The sequence below is a fragment of the Oncorhynchus mykiss genome, chromosome 10, assembly GCF_057628025.1.
Source record: "Oncorhynchus mykiss isolate SJ-2025 chromosome 10, ASM5762802v1, whole genome shotgun sequence".
In the NCBI taxonomy this organism is placed as follows: domain Eukaryota; kingdom Metazoa; phylum Chordata; class Actinopteri; order Salmoniformes; family Salmonidae; genus Oncorhynchus; species Oncorhynchus mykiss.
In genome coordinates, this window is record NC_143031.1 from 83,460,410 (window position 1) to 83,478,862 (window position 18,453).

Sequence of the window (18,453 nt, forward strand, 5' to 3'; positions counted from 1 at the left end):
TAAAAAGCCACTTTGAAATGTGCAGTTTTGTCGCACAGACCCCAGATCCAGACCCCAGGTCCAGACCCCAGGTCCAGACACCAGATATAGACCCCAGATATAGACCCCAGATCCATACCCCAGGTCCAGACACCAGATATAGACCCCAGATATAGACCCCAGATCCAGACCCCAGGTCCAGACCCCAGGTCCAGACACCAGATATAGACCCCAGATATAGACCCCAGATCCATACCCCAGGTCCAGACACCAGATATAGACCCCAGATATAGACCCCAGATCCATACCCCAGGTCCAGACACCAGATATAGACCCCAGATATAGACCCCAGATCCATACCCCAGGTCCAGACACCAGATATAGACCCCAGATCCATACCCCAGGTCCAGACACCAGATATAGACCCCAGATCCAGACCCCAGGTCCAGACACCAGATATAGACCCCAGATATAGACCCCAGATCCATACCGCAGGTCCAGACACCAGATATAGACCCCAGATCCATACCCCAGGTCCAGACACCAGATATAGACCCCAGATCCAGACCCCAGATATAGACCCCAGGTCCAGACCCCAGATATAGACCCCAGGTCCAGACCCCAGATATAGACACCAGGTCCAGACCCCAGATATAGACACCAGGTCCAGACCCCAGATATAGACACCAGGTCCAGACCCCAGATATAGACACCAGGTCCATACCCCAGATATAGACACCAGGTCCAGACACCAGATATAGACCCCAGATATAGACCCCAGGTCCAGACCCCAGATATAGACACCAGGTCCAGACCCCAGATATAGACACCAGGTCCAGACCCCAGATATAGACACCAGGTCCAGACCCCAGGTCCAGACCCCAGATATAGACCCCAGGTCCAGACCCCAGATCCAGACCCCAGGTCCAGACCCCAGATATAGACCCCAGGTCCAGACCCCAGATCCAGACCCCAGGTCCAGACCCCAGATATAGACCACAGGTCCAGACACCAGGACCAGACACCAGGACCAGACACCAGATATAGACACCAGGACCAGACACCAGATATAGACACCAGGTCCAGACCCCAGATATAGACACCAGGTCCATACCCCAGATATAGACACCATGTCCAGACCCCAGATATAGACACCAGGTCCAGACCCCAGGTCCAGATCCCAGGTCCAGACCCCAGATCCAGACACCAGATATAGACACCAGGTCCAGACCCCAGATATAGACACCAGGTCCATACCCCAGATATAGACACCAGGTCCAGACCCCAGATATAGACACCAGGTCCGGACCCCAGATCCAGACCCCAGGTCCAGATCCCAGGTCCAGACCCCAGATCCAGACCCCAGATATAGACACCAGGTCCAGACCCCAGGTCCAGATCCCACGTCCAGACCCCAGATCCAGACCCCAGATATAGACACCAGGTCCAGACCTCAGATATAGACCCCAGGTCCAGACCCCAGATATAGACCCCAGGTCCAGACCCCAGATATAGACCCCAGGTCCAGACCCCAGATATAGACCCCAGGTCCAGATCCCAGATCCAGACCCCAGATATAGACACCAGGTCCAGACCCCAGATATAGACCCCAGGTCCAGATCCCAGATCCAGACCCCAGGTCCAGACCCCAGGTCCAGACCCCAGATCCAGACCCTAGGCCCAGATGCAGACCCCAGATCCCAGGTCCAGACCCCAGATAGACTAGTGAGGATGTTACAGAGATAGACTAGAGAGGATGTTACCCTCTCCCCCTCTCTCTACCTCTCTCTGAGGAGTTGGTTAGACATACACAATGTCCACATGGAACTTCGCCATACTGTTCCTTCAGCTGGGCGGACGTAATTCAAATCCTCAGACAAGATACTTCCCATGACCTCCGTGCTGATTGGGTGTCTGTGTGTCTGGGATCGGCTGGAAGAGGCTGTGGTACAGTAGGCTATTCCCAGAGTGGCTATCAGGCAGCTATATATGGGAGATCGACACGGACTGTCTACGGATTTATGAGATGCATGGCCATTTATGGGGATGTTTTTACCTCAGAAAAAGGAGATAGTTGACATAGATTATAAGTTATAAAACACAATATATAAATTAGAACACAAGGTGTTAGATATCTGCATTACTGTTTTTTCAGTTCAATCATCAGTAACCACCAGTTGTCATATCAAGTATTAATGTTAGGTTATATTATCTCATCAGTATTACTGTCAGGTTATATTATCTCCATCAGTATTACTGTCAGGTTATATTATCTCCATCATCAGTATTACTGTCAGGTTATATTATCTCCATCATCAGTATTACTGTCAGGTTATATTATCTCCATCATCAGTATTACTGTCAGGTTATATTATCTCCATCATCAGTATTACTGTCAGGTTATATTATCTCCATCATCAGTATTACTGTCAGGTTATATTATCTCCATCATCAGTATTACTGTCAGGTTATATTATCTCCATCATCAGTATTACTGTCAGGTTATATTATCTCCATCAGTATTACTGTCAGGTTATATTATCTCCATCATCAGTATTACTGTCAGGTTATATTATCTCCATCATCAGTATTACTGTCAGGTTATATTATCTCCATCATCAGTATTACTGTCAGGTTATATTATCTCCATCAGTATTACTGTCAGGTTATATTATCTCCATCAGTATTACTGTCAGGTTATATTATCTCCATCAGTATTACTGTCAGGTTATATTATCTCCATCATCAGTATTACTGTCAGGTTATATTATCTCCATCAGTATTACTGTCAGGTTATATTATCTCCATCAGTATTACTGTCAGGTTATATTATCTCCATCATCAGTATTACTGTCAGGTTATATTATCTCCATCAGTATTACTGTCAGGTTATATTATCTCCATCAGTATTACTGTCAGGTTATATTATCTCCATCATCAGTATTACTGTCAGGTTATATTATCTCATCAGTATTACTGTCAGGTTATATTATCTCCATCAGTATTTCTGTCAGGTTATATTATCTCCATCAGTATTACTGTCAGGTTATATTATCTCATCAGTATTACTGTCAGGTTATATTATCTCCATCAGTATTACTGTCAGGTTATATTATCTCCATCATCAGTATTACTGTCAGGTTATATTATCTCCATCAGTATTACTGTCAGGTTATATTATCTCCATCATCAGTATTACTGTCAGGTTATATTATCGCCATCAGTATTACTGTCAGGTTATATTATCTCCATCAGTATTACTGTCAGGTTATATTATCTCCATCATCAGTATTACTGTCAGGTTATATTATCTCATCAGTATTACTGTCAGGTTATATTATCTCCATCAGTATTACTGTCAGGTTATATTATCTCCATCATCAGTATTACTGTCAGGTTATATTATCTCCATCATCAGTATTACTGTCAGGTTATATTATCTAATCAGTATTACTGTCAGGTTATATTATCTCCATCATCAGTATTACTGTCAGGTTATATTATCTCCATCATCAGTATTACTGTCAGGTTATACTATCTCCATCATCAGTATTACTGTCAGGTTATATTATCTCCATCATCAGTATTACTGTCAGGTTATATTATCTCCATCATCAGTATTACTGTCAGGTTATATTATCTCCATCAGTATTACTGTCAGGTTATAGTATCTCCATCATCAGTATTACTGTCATGTTATAGTATCTCCATCATCAGTATTACTGTCAGGTTATATTATCTCCATCATCAGTATTACTGTCAGGTTATATTATCTCATCAGTATTACTGTCAGGTTATATTATCTCCATCAGTATTACTGTCAGGTTATATTATCTCCATCATCAGTATTACTGTCAGGTTATATTATCTCCATCAGTATTACTGTCAGGTTATATTATCTCCATCATCAGTATTACTGTCAGGTTATATTATCTCCATCATCAGTATTACTGTCAGGTTATATTATCTCCATCAGTATTACTGTCAGGTTATATTATCTCCATCATCAGTATTACTGTCAGGTTATATTATCTCCATCAGTATTACTGTCAGGTTATATTATCTCCATCATCAGTATTACTGTCAGGTTATATTATCTCCATCAGTATTACTGTCAGGTTATATTATCTCCATCAGTATTACTGTCAGGTTATATTATCTCCATCATCAGTATTACTGTCAGGTTATATTATCTCATCAGTATTTCTGTCAGGTTATATTATCTCCATCATCAGTATTACTGTCAGGTTATATTATCTCCATCATCAGTATTACTGTCAGGTTATATTATCTAATCAGTATTACTGTCAGGTTATATTATCTCCATCATCAGTATTACTGTCAGGTTATATTATCTCCATCAGTATTACTGTCAGGTTATATTATCTCCATCATCAGTATTACTGTCAGGTTATATTATCTAATCAGTATTACTGTCAGGTTATATTATCTCCATCATCAGTATTACTGTCAGGTTATATTATCTCCATCATCAGTATTACTGTCAGGTTATACTATCTCCATCATCAGTATTACTGTCAGGTTATATTATCTCCATCATCAGTATTACTGTCAGGTTATATTATCTCCATCATCAGTATTACTGTCAGGTTATATTATCTCCATCAGTATTACTGTCAGGTTATAGTATCTCCATCATCAGTATTACTGTCATGTTATAGTATCTCCATCATCAGTATTACTGTCAGGTTATATTATCTCCATCATCAGTATTACTGTCAGGTTATATTATCTCATCAGTATTACTGTCAGGTTATATTATCTCCATCAGTATTACTGTCAGGTTATATTATCTCCATCATCAGTATTACTGTCAGGTTATATTATCTCCATCAGTATTACTGTCAGGTTATATTATCTCCATCATCAGTATTACTGTCAGGTTATATTATCTCCATCATCAGTATTACTGTCAGGTTATATTATCTCCATCAGTATTACTGTCAGGTTATATTATCTCCATCATCAGTATTACTGTCAGGTTATATTATCTCCATCAGTATTACTGTCAGGTTATATTATCTCCATCATCAGTATTACTGTCAGGTTATATTATCTCCATCAGTATTACTGTCAGGTTATATTATCTCCATCAGTATTACTGTCAGGTTATATTATCTCCATCATCAGTATTACTGTCAGGTTATATTATCTCATCAGTATTTCTGTCAGGTTATATTATCTCCATCATCAGTATTACTGTCAGGTTATATTATCTCCATCATCAGTATTACTGTCAGGTTATATTATCTAATCAGTATTACTGTCAGGTTATATTATCTCCATCATCAGTATTACTGTCAGGTTATATTATCTCCATCATCAGTATTACTGTCAGGTTATACTATCTCCATCATCAGTATTACTGTCAGGTTATATTATCTCCATCATCAGTATTACTGTCAGGTTATATTATCTCCATCATCAGTATTACTGTCAGGTTATATTATCTCCATCAGTATTACTGTCAGGTTATAGTATCTCCATCATCAGTATTACTGTCAGGTTATATTATCTCCATCATCAGTATTACTGTCAGGTTATATTATCTCATCAGTATTACTGTCAGGTTATATTATCTCCATCAGTATTACTGTCAGGTTATATTATCTCCATCAGTATTATTGTCAGGTTATATTATCTCCATCATCAGTATTACTGTCAGGTTATATTATCTCATCAGTATTACTGTCAGGTTATATTATCTCCATCAGTATTACTGTCAGGTTATATTATCTCCATCATCAGTATTACTGTCAGGTTATATTATCTCCATCAGTATTACTGTCAGGTTATATTATCTCCATCATCAGTATTACTGTCAGGTTATATTATCTCCATCAGTATTACTGTCAGGTTATATTATCTCATCAGTATTACTGTCAGGTTATATTATCTCCATCAGTATTACTGTCAGGTTATATTATCTCCATCATCAGTATTACTGTCAGGTTATATTATCTCCATCAGTATTACTGTCAGGTTATATTATCTCCATCATCAGTATTACTGTCAGGTTATATTATCTCCATCAGTATTACTGTCAGGTTATATTATCTCCATCATCAGTATTACTGTCAGGTTATATTATCTCCATCAGTATTACTGTCAGGTTATATTATCTCCATCATCAGTATTACTGTCAGGTTATATTATCTCATCAGTATTTCTGTCAGGTTATATTATCTCCATCATCAGTATTACTGTCAGGTTATATTATCTCCATCATCAGTATTACTGTCAGGTTATATTATCTCCATCATCAGTATTACTGTCAGGTTATATTATCTAATCAGTATTACTGTCAGGTTATATTATCTCCATCATCAGTATTACTGTCAGGTTATATTATCTCCATCATCAGTATTACTGTCAGGTTATACTATCTCCATCATCAGTATTACTGTCAGGTTATATTATCTCCATCATCAGTATTACTGTCAGGTTATATTATCTCCATCATCAGTATTACTGTCAGGTTATATTATCTCCATCAGTATTACTGTCAGGTTATAGTATCTCCATCATCAGTATTACTGTCATGTTATAGTATCTCCATCATCAGTATTACTGTCAGGTTATATTATCTCCATCATCAGTATTACTGTCAGGTTATATTATCTCATCAGTATTACTGTCAGGTTATATTATCTCCATCAGTATTACTGTCAGGTTATATTATCTCCATCATCAGTATTACTGTCAGGTTATATTATCTCCATCAGTATTACTGTCAGGTTATATTATCTCATCAGTATTACTGTCAGGTTATATTATCTCCATCAGTATTACTGTCAGGTTATATTATCTCCATCATCAGTATTACTGTCAGGTTATATTATCTCCATCAGTATTACTGTCAGGTTATATTATCTCCATCATCAGTATTACTGTCAGGTTATATTATCTCCATCAGTATTACTGTCAGGTTATATTATCTCCATCATCAGTATTACTGTCAGGTTATATTATCTCCATCAGTATTACTGTCAGGTTATATTATCTCCATCAGTATTACTGTCAGGTTATATTATCTCCATCATCAGTATTACTGTCAGGTTATATTATCTCCATCATCAGTATTACTGTCAGGTTATATTATCTCCATCAGTATTACTGTCAGGTTATAGTATCTCCATCATCAGTATTACTGTCATGTTATAGTATCTCCATCATCAGTATTACTGTCAGGTTATATTATCTCCATCATCAGTATTACTGTCAGGTTATATTATCTCATCAGTATTACTGTCAGGTTATATTATCTCCATCAGTATTACTGTCAGGTTATATTATCTCCATCATCAGTATTACTGTCAGGTTATATTATCTCCATCAGTATTACTGTCAGGTTATATTATCTCCATCATCAGTATTACTGTCAGGTTATATTATCTCCATCATCAGTATTACTGTCAGGTTATATTATCTCCATCAGTATTACTGTCAGGTTATATTATCTCCATCATCAGTATTACTGTCAGGTTATATTATCTCCATCAGTATTACTGTCAGGTTATATTATCTCCATCATCAGTATTACTGTCAGGTTATATTATCTCCATCAGTATTACTGTCAGGTTATATTATCTCCATCAGTATTACTGTCAGGTTATATTATCTCCATCATCAGTATTACTGTCAGGTTATATTATCTCATCAGTATTTCTGTCAGGTTATATTATCTCCATCATCAGTATTACTGTCAGGTTATATTATCTCCATCATCAGTATTACTGTCAGGTTATATTATCTAATCAGTATTACTGTCAGGTTATATTATCTCCATCATCAGTATTACTGTCAGGTTATATTATCTCCATCATCAGTATTACTGTCAGGTTATACTATCTCCATCATCAGTATTACTGTCAGGTTATATTATCTCCATCATCAGTATTACTGTCAGGTTATATTATCTCCATCATCAGTATTACTGTCAGGTTATATTATCTCCATCAGTATTACTGTCAGGTTATAGTATCTCCATCATCAGTATTACTGTCAGGTTATATTATCTCCATCATCAGTATTACTGTCAGGTTATATTATCTCATCAGTATTACTGTCAGGTTATATTATCTCCATCAGTATTACTGTCAGGTTATATTATCTCCATCAGTATTATTGTCAGGTTATATTATCTCATCAGTATTACTGTCAGGTTATATTATCTCCATCAGTATTACTGTCAGGTTATATTATCTCCATCAGTATTATTGTCAGGTTATATTATCTCCATCATCAGTATTACTGTCAGGTTATATTATCTCATCAGTATTACTGTCAGGTTATATTATCTCCATCAGTATTACTGTCAGGTTATATTATCTCCATCATCAGTATTACTGTCAGGTTATATTATCTCCATCAGTATTACTGTCAGGTTATATTATCTCCATCATCAGTATTACTGTCAGGTTATATTATCTCCATCAGTATTACTGTCAGGTTATATTATCTCCTTCATCAGTATTACTGTCAGGTTATATTATCTCCATCAGTATTACTGTCAGGTTATATTATCTCCATCATCAGTATTACTGTCAGGTTATATTATCTCATCAGTATTTCTGTCAGGTTATATTATCTCCATCATCAGTATTACTGTCAGGTTATATTATCTCCATCATCAGTATTACTGTCAGGTTATATTATCTCCATCATCAGTATTACTGTCAGGTTATATTATCTAATCAGTATTACTGTCAGGTTATATTATCTCCATCATCAGTATTACTGTCAGGTTATATTATCTCCATCATCAGTATTACTGTCAGGTTATACTATCTCCATCATCAGTATTACTGTCAGGTTATATTATCTCCATCATCAGTATTACTGTCAGGTTATATTATCTCCATCATCAGTATTACTGTCAGGTTATATTATCTCCATCAGTATTACTGTCAGGTTATAGTATCTCCATCATCAGTATTACTGTCATGTTATAGTATCTCCATCATCAGTATTACTGTCAGGTTATATTATCTCCATCATCAGTATTACTGTCAGGTTATATTATCTCATCAGTATTACTGTCAGGTTATATTATCTCCATCAGTATTACTGTCAGGTTATATTATCTCCATCATCAGTATTACTGTCAGGTTATATTATCTCCATCAGTATTACTGTCAGGTTATATTATCTCATCAGTATTACTGTCAGGTTATATTATCTCCATCAGTATTACTGTCAGGTTATATTATCTCCATCATCAGTATTACTGTCAGGTTATATTATCTCCATCAGTATTACTGTCAGGTTATATTATCTCCATCATCAGTATTACTGTCAGGTTATATTATCTCCATCAGTATTACTGTCAGGTTATATTATCTCCATCATCAGTATTACTGTCAGGTTATATTATCTCCATCAGTATTACTGTCAGGTTATATTATCTCCATCAGTATTACTGTCAGGTTATATTATCTCCATCATCAGTATTACTGTCAGGTTATATTATCTCATCAGTATTTCTGTCAGGTTATATTATCTCCATCATCAGTATTACTGTCAGGTTATATTATCTCCATCATCAGTATTACTGTCAGGTTATATTACCTCTTCATCGGCAACTACCAGTTGCTCCCAATACTCCAGACCAGTACCCCCCCTCTCCTCCTCCCCAAACACACACACACCCCCTTTTAAGTCTTTCTTCAGCAGCTGGTAGTGAGTGGTCTTTCCTTTGTTTACAGTGCTTACCGCTAACCTAACCACGGGATCGGACTGAACAGAACCGGTTCCGTTTCCGCATTTTATGAACTGTAAGCAATTTTAAACACTTTAAAGAAGAAGAAGAAGAACTAGCTAGCTAGCTAGTTACATAGCCACGGTAAACTTCTCCATATGGTTGGAAGTTTTTCACAATATGTCTTAACAAATGCATTGGCCAGGTGGTGGATTAAGGATATTGAACAGAGAAAAACAAAACGTTTAAGTTAACAATTATAGCTATTATATTTAGTTAGTTAATTAGCTATATTATATATATATATATTACTAGATGTGAACAGTAAGAAACATAGATTAGCAGAATTAGCCATCTGTGGCTAGCTAATAAACTAGGCTGAACCGGTAGCTAACCATGACAACAGCAGCGACACCGGTACACTTTTAGCCAGATGTTGTTCTTAATCGTCTTTTGAAAACAATATATAGCTTTTCTTCCTCTGTATCGTCTGCAAAACACATTCCGATGAATGCCACGGGTCTTGGGTAATGTATTACTGTGAATAATTGTGTGTGAAAGATCTAACCTTTGCGGGGTGAATGTCATTTTCGTGTAAACATTTTGTTCGGCCACCTGTACTTTACTTTTGTTGCTAGTCGATTCTCAATCAAACTTTAATCATTCTAGGCATAGTTTTTTTTTTGCTGTTGTACATTTCAGCGAACTGTTTCTGACTATGATTGACAGCCATGTAAACCAATGACAGGACAGAGAAAAGTTTCGTGTACACTATCGTTGGCATGGTTACTCGTTGATATTACACGATTCTAGGAAAACGGAGGCGGGACAGTAGTTAAGCACGGGTGGATGCACTTTCTAGGTTGTATATATGGATATTTTTTTTGACCAGCAATTTACGGACAATAATTACAAAGTTTGTAAAACTATCTTTATATTCATTATAAACACAAAGACTGAAGCCTAAATGACGACAGTGGAGTGCTAGTGATACAATTAACAACTTGTCATTTTTTTCGTTATCGTCTTAGTTTGTTAGATACGCTTGCTATGGCTACCTAGCAAGCTACTTGTAGCCAGCTAACGTTAACTCAGTTAGCTCTCTATTCTCGTCCTCTCATGCAAAACAAGCTGCTAAGCTTAGCTAGTTCTCTCTTTGACTAAGTTTAGCTCACTTGTAGGTTTATCAGCAGTTAGCAAACATAGCTAGAGGGTGAGGAGAGGAGGCTCTCTTGTTGCCACGCAACTGTATGACCCACTGTCTTCAACACCTGTTGGAAAGGTGAGTCGTGAGTTACCGCCCTCGGTTTTGAAATCATCCTTCCCATTGGACAATGCCGTGCGTCTTCTAACCCCACCCACGGGCAGGTGTGGTTTTGTGTCAGTGGTTGAGGTACATTCGTTCACCAAGGAGTGTTGTTAGAACTCAGTATTCCTTCCTTGGCATTCTACATGGCATTGCGTTTAAAAATTTGACTTTGGTGTTTATTTATCTCATAGTTATTTTTCCTTTTATATGACTTCTTGAAGGAGTGTATGCATGGCTATAAGACAGTGCTTCCTAAACGTCTCGTTGAGTACCCCCAACCATTCAACTTATTTGATGTATTTCAGTGTTATTCTACTGGTCAACTAAGCACCAAGACCTTCATTGGTAAAAAATAAACTGCAACACATCCAATTAGTGTGTAACAGCTGGGGGTACTCAAGGAGAGGTTTGGGAAACACTTCTACCAACCCCAATGGTACTGTGCTGACTCAGATGTGATCCTTTCCTGGCATGTGACTTTGATTGTTGTTATATTGTCTTCTGTCGTCTGTGTGTTGTATTGGCTACCATCACTCACAATGAGTCCTTGGTGCTGTTTGTCCCTCCTGTCTCTCCGTAGGTGACCCCTGCCTGACCTGTGACAAGTCACATCATCCACTGAGAGTGGCACCAGCATGGCAGGGCTGGCGTTAGAGTGGAGGGGCTGACGTCATGCTCTCACCCTCCTGACACATTTTTTTAGAAAGCCCTCAACACTAGAACGAGAGAGGGAGGAAAAGCCTTAGAGGGAGACAGACAGCCCTTGACAGTGAAACGAGAGAGAGAGAAGAAGGGAGGAGAGGAGAGAGATTAAGCCTCATCAAAAGAAACAACAGTTCTCTTTCACAATACATCTCATTGACTTACCATGCCAGTAAAGCTCATTGAATGGAATTGAGAAACTCACATGAGTCTTTTCAACCTCTCTCCTCTTCCCTGGTTGTTGTTCTAGGCCCAAATTACAATATGTTCTCAGTCAACATACCTGGTAGCATAATGGTTGGATAAATAACATCAGTAAACTTACCTGGTAACATAAGGGTTGGATAAATAACATCAGTTAACTTACCTGGTAACATAAGGGTTGGATAAATAACATCAGGCAACTTACCTGGTAACATAAGGGTTGAATAAATAACTTCAGTCAACTTACCTGGTAACATAAGGGTTGGATAAATAACATCAGTTAACTTACCTGGTAACATAAGGGTTGGATAAATAACATCAGTTAACTTACCTGGTAACATAAGGGTTGGATAAATAACTTCAGTCAACTTACCTGGTAACATAAGGGTTGGATAAATAACTTCAGTCAACTTACCTGGTAACATAAGGGTTGGATAAATAACATCAGTCAACTTACCTGGTAACATAAGGGTTGGATAAATAACTTCAGTCAACTTACCTGGTATCATAATGGTTGGATAAATAACATCAGTCAACTTACCTGGTAACATAAGGGTTGGATAAATAACATCAGTTAACTTACCTGGTAACATAAGGGTTGGATAAATAACATCAGGCAACTTACCTGGTAACATAAGGGTTGGATAAATAACATCAGTCAACTTACCTGGTAACATAAGGGTTGGATAAATAACATCAGTCAACTTACCTGGTAACATAAGGGTTGGATAAATAACATTGAATAACAGAACAACGAGAGTCAAAACAATGTTCAGACAGACGGACACCTCGTCCAAAAGACGTCATGGAGGACGTGGGGGTCTCACAGCCTTACCCTCGCCTCCTCACCCCCACCAGGGTGGGCGTATCCGGGGGGTGGAGGTGGCCCGCGGGAGGGCAGGCTATGGGTTCACCCTCTCTGGCCAGGGCCCCTGTGTCCTCAACTGCATTCTAAAAGGAAGTCCGGCGGACTACGTGGGTCTCCGCTCCGGTGACCACATCCTGTCCGTGAACGACATCAACGTCTCCGGGGCGTCGCACGAGGACGTCGTCAAGCTGATTGGCCGATGCACGGGGGTTCTGCTATTGGTCGTCGCCGAGGGAGACCGGGGAGGCCGTCGTCACGGACACGGCGGTACCAACCGCAACCGTCGCCACGGGAACAATTCAGGAAGTCCAGCCGGAGGAGCGGCAGCCGCCGCGGACTCGTGCTCCAGCGACGAGGAGTTGTGTGGTTTCCATAACAGCAGCAGCGGAGGAGGAAACAACAAAAACGTGAAGCCTGGTTCCCGTGGTAACAGCGCCAGCGGAGGCGGTGTAGGAGGAGGAGGAGGAGGAGGGGGTGGTGGCTGGTTCAAGCCCAAGCTGGACTCTAAGACCCTGGGTATTAACAGGGCAGAGAGGGTGGTGGCGGAGATGCAGTCTGGAGGAATATTCAACATGATCTTTGACAACTCTTCACACTCCTCCAGCAGCTCAGAGAAAGGTAGACATCGACCTGTTTTAATATAGCAGGATTTTTTTTTTATATAATATACATATTATACTGTATGACATCACATTTTTGGGCTGGTTTCCCCAGACTTAGTTTGATGGAGATTCTCAATTGAAAATGCTTTTTAGTCCAGGAGACTAACTAGGCTTAATCTGTGTCTGGTAAACTGGCTCTTTATGTGTGTTTCTGCATAATGTACCACCATGCACAAATAAACCTGAACCTAAACCTTACCTTGACCCTAAACCTAATCCTAAAGACAGGGTCATCGCTCCTCCTCCTCCTCCTCCCCGTGCCTCCTCTTCCTCGTCTGCGTCGGCCAAGCCTGCGAGGCCCCTGTCAGAGCCAGAGTTCCCCCCGTACCATAAGGGGAGAGGCCGTTCCCACAGCAACCCCAACCTGCTCTCTGAGGAGGAGCTGGACAGGGTTCTAATGGCCGACGACTCAGTGTTCCTGGACGGGTTCCATCTGCAGGAGGCAGAGATCCAGGTGGGTGTGTGTGTGTGTGTGTGTGTCCCAAAAGGCACTATGTTCCCTGTATAGTGCATTACTGTTGACCAGAGCCCCACACAGCTACATTATCAGCTAGGTTTAATAACCACACAGCTACATTATCAGCTAGGTATGATACCCACACAGCTACATTATCGGCTAGGTTTGATACCCACACAACTACATTATCAGCTAGGTTTGATACCCACACAACTCCATTATCAGCTAGGTATGATACTCACACAGCTACATTATCAGCTAGGTATGATACCCACGCAGCTACATTATCAGCTAGGTTTGATACCCACACAACTACATTATCAGCTAGGTATGATACCCACACAGCTACATTATCAGCTAGGTATAATACCCACACATCTACATTATCAGCTAGGTTTGATACCCACACAACTACATTATCAGCTAGGTTTCATACCCACACAATTACATTATCAGCTAGGTTTGATACCCACACAACTACATTATCAGCTAGGTTTGATACCCACACAGCTACATTATCAGCTAGGTATAATACCCACACATCTACATTATCAGCTAGGTTTGATACCCACACAGCTACATTATCCGCTAGGTATAATATCCACACATCTACATTATCAGCTAGGTTTGATACCCACACAGCTACATTATCAGCTAGGTTTGATTCCCACACAACTACATTATCAGCTAGGTATGATACCCACACAACTCCATTATCAGCTAGGTTTGATACCCACACATCTACATTATCCGCTAGGTATAATATCCACACATCTACATTATCAGCTAGGTTTGATTCCCACACAACTACATTATCAGCTAGGTTTTACATCAGTGAATGTTGTAGTAATATTTTTACAATACATTTTGTCTCTCCTCCTTCCAGGTGGAGGTGGAAGGGGAGGACTTCTCCCTGGAGCCCAGTGAGGGTATCCTGAACGTGGGTATGATGGTAGGGTACCTGGGCTCCATAGAGCTGGCCTCTACAGGAGCTAGTCTGGAGAGTGACAGTCTGCAGGCCATCAGAGGAAGCATGAGACGACTCAGGGCTGAACAGAAGATACACTCCCTGGTCCTCATGAAGGTACAGGTCGCTTAGGATTGATTTAATGGTTGGTTAGTGGGTTGGTTGGTTTATTGAATGGTTGGTTGGTTAGTTGATTGATTAGCTGGTTAGTGGGTTGGTTGGTTTATTGAATGGTTGGTGGGTTGGTTGGTTTATTGAGTGGTTGGTTGGTTAGTTGATTGATTAGCTGGTTAGTGGGTTGGTTGGTTTATTGAATGGTTGGTTGGTTAGTTGATTGATTAGCTGGTTAGTGGGTTGGTTGGTTTATTGAATGGTTGGTTGGTTAGTTGATTGATTAGCTGGTTAGTGGGTTGGTTGGTTTATTGAATGGTTGGTTGGTTAGTTGATTGATTAGCTGGTTAGTGGGTTGGTTGGTTTATTGAATGGTTGGTGGGTTGGTTGGTTTATTGAATGGTTGGTTGGTTAGTTGATTGATTAGCTGGTTAGTGGGTTGGTTGGTTTATTGAATGGTTGGTGGGTTAGTTGGTTTATTGAATGGTTGGTTGGTTAGTTGATTGATTAGCTGGTTAGTGGGTTGGTTGGTTTATTGAATGGTTGGTTGGTTAGTTTATTGGTTTATTGATTGATTGGTTGGTTGGTTTGGGTTGGTTCATTGATTGAATGGTTGGTTGATTGGTTGGTTGGTTTGGGTTGGTTCATTGATTGAATGTTTGGTTGGTTGGTTGGTTTGGTTTGGGTCATTGATTGAATGGTTGGTTGGTTGGTTGGTTTGGTTTGGTTCATTGATTGAATGGTTGGTTGGTTGGTTGGTTTGGGTTTCATTGATTGAATGGTTGGTTGGTTGGTTGGTTTGGGTTTCATTGATTGAATGATTGGTTGGTTTGGGTTGGTTCATTGATTGAATGGTTGGTTGGTTGGCTTGGGTTGGTTCATTGATTGAATGGTTGGTTTGGGTTGGTTTGGGTTGGTTCATTGAGATGTTTAGATGTCATATCACTAAATTGTGCTCTAACCTGCGGGTGGGTCTCGGGTCGTTGTTGCAAAAACAGCCAATCTCTGTTTCCTTCGGAAAAGGAAGGCCGATAAAGTGTTCTTCTTCTTGGAATAGAGGACGGTGTGTTTCTAAAACAGGAAGGGATGGTAATCTTTTGTTTTTATGATGGTCTTCCCAGGTGATGCACGATTGTGTGCGGCTGTGCAGTGACAGGAGACAGGTCCTTGCTACCTACCCCGCCGAAAAGCTAGCCTTCAGCGCCTGTTGCCCCGACGACCGACGCTTCTTCGGACTGGTCACCATGCAGGCCACCCGTGACGACGACGGTCACTATGGCAATGGTAACCGGGAGGAAGAGGGCGGGCTGAGGACTTCCTGTCACGTGTTCATAGTCGACCCGGAACTCTGTCATCACCAGGTAGGGTTGGACAAAAGGTCAAAGAAGAAAAAAACAAACAAACTGTTTATTTGACCTCTGACCTCCAGCTAAAAATAACATCCATATTAAAAACGGACCGATTTTAACATTTACAAACTAGAAGTTATTTCAAATATTTTTTGGGGGGGGGTCGGGGTCCTAGAGTCCTGGGCCCAGTGTTTCCCAAAAGCGTCTTAAGGCTACGTTCGTCGCTAGAACGTTCGTAGGAGCTTCGTTATTAAATCCCCCGAGATGTTTCCCAAAACCCACCGTTATTAACGTTGCACCTGAAAGCAGTCGTAATTTAACGCCTGGCCTCAGACCAGCTCAACAGCTGAGTGAGTACAATATAATATAATATCTCTCTAAGAGCTGATCTGTCGTCAGTATTGTGAAATAATTATAATGTTAAGGTAAGATTTTAAATGGAGAAAGCTGATCCTATCAGTATCCACAAATGGTCTTACTGGTCCTGGAATGTTCCCAGTAGATAAAGAGGACTTACTGGAATGTTCCCAGTAGATAAAGAGGACTTACTGGTCCTGGAATGTTCCCAGTAGATAAAGAGGACTTACTGGTACTGGAATGTTCCCAGTAGATAAAGAGGACTTACTGGTACTGGAATGTTCCCAGAAGATAAAGAGGACTTACTGGTTCTGGCATGTTCCCAGTAGATAAAGAGGACTTACTGGTTCTGGCATGTTCCCAGTAGATAAAGAGGACTTACTGGTTCTGGAATGTTCCCAATAGATAAAGAGGACTTACTGGTTCTGGAATGTTCCCAGTAGATAAAGAGGACTTACTGGAATGTTCCCAGTAGATAAAGAGGACTTACTGGAATGTTCCCAGTAGATGAAGAGGACTTACTGGAATGTTCCCAGTAGATAAAGAGGACTTACTGGAATGTTCCCAGTAGATAAAGAGGACTTACTGGAATGTTCCCAGTAGATAAAGAGGACTTACTGGAATGTTCCCAGTAGATAAAGAGGACTTACTGGAATGTTCCCAGTAGATAAAGAGGACTTACTGGAATGTTACCAGTAGATAAAGATTACTTACTGGAATGTTCCCAGTAGATAAAGAGGACTTACTGGTTCTGGAATGTTCCCAGTAGATAAAGATGACTTACTGGAATGTTCCCCGTAGATAAAGATGTCTTACTGGTCCTGGAATGTTCCCAGTAGATAAAGAGGACTTACTGGAATGTTCCCAGTAGATAAAGAGGACATACTGGTTCTGGAATGTTCCCAGTAGATAAAGAGGACTTACTGGAATGTTCCCAGTAGATAAAGATGTCTTACTTGTTCTGGATTTCCCAGTAGATAAAGAGGACTTACTGGTTCTGGAATGCTCCCAGTAGATAAAGAGGACATACTGGTCCTGGAATGTTCCCAGTAGATAAAGAGGACTTACTGGAATGTTCCCAGTAGATAAAGAGGACATACTGGTTCTGGAATGTTCCCAGTAGATAAAGAGGACTTACTGGAATGTTCCCAGTAGATAAAGAGGACATACTGGTTCTGGAATGTTCCCAGTAGATAAAGAGGACATACTGGTTCTGGAATGTTCCCAGTAGATAAAGAGGACTTACTAGTTCTGGAATGTTCCCAGTAGATAAAGAGGACTTACTAGTTCTGGAATGTTCCCAGTAGATAAAGAGGACTTACTAGTTCTGGAATGTTCCCAGTAGATAAAGAGGACTTACTAGTTCTGGAATGTTCCCAGTAGATAAAGAGGACTTACTAGTTCTGGAATGTTCCCAGTAGATAAAGAGGACTTACTAGTTCTGGAATGTTCCCAGTAGATAAAGAGGACTTACTAGTTCTGGAATGTTCCCAGTAGATAAAGAGGACTTACTGGAATGTTCCCAGTAGATAAAGAGGACTTACTGGAATGTTCCCAGTAGATAAAGAGGACTTACTGGAATGTTCCCAGTAGATAAAGAGGACTTACTGGAATGTTCCCAGTAGATAAAGACGACTTACTGGAATGTTCCCAGTAGATAAAGAGGACTTACTGGAATGTTCCCAGTAGATAAAGAGGACTTACTGGAATGTTCCCAGTAGATAAAGAGGACTTACTGGAATGTTACCAGTAGATAAAGATTACTTA

General features: G+C 40.0%; 1 protein-coding gene across 6 annotated transcripts in view; it reads left to right on the forward strand.

Moving 5' to 3' along the window:
• The first annotated feature begins 10,516 nt into the window (after nt 1–10,516).
• Nucleotides 10,517–18,453, forward strand: part of LOC110516173 (regulator of G protein signaling 12) — a 151,817-nt gene continuing 143,880 nt past the window's right edge. For all 6 annotated transcript variants that reach the window (XR_016483976.1, XR_016483977.1, XM_090188173.1 and 3 more), the window contains exons 1-5: nt 10,517–10,982; nt 11,590–13,401; nt 13,670–13,899; nt 14,789–14,986; nt 16,102–16,341. Coding sequence is in view for 4 of the 6 variants with exons in the window: in XM_090188173.1 (XP_090044299.1) it covers nt 12,684–13,401; nt 13,670–13,899; nt 14,789–14,986; nt 16,102–16,341 (1,386 nt within the window). In the remaining 2 variants the exon portion in view is untranslated. The remainder of the gene's footprint in view (nt 10,983–11,589; nt 13,402–13,669; nt 13,900–14,788; nt 14,987–16,101; nt 16,342–18,453) is intronic.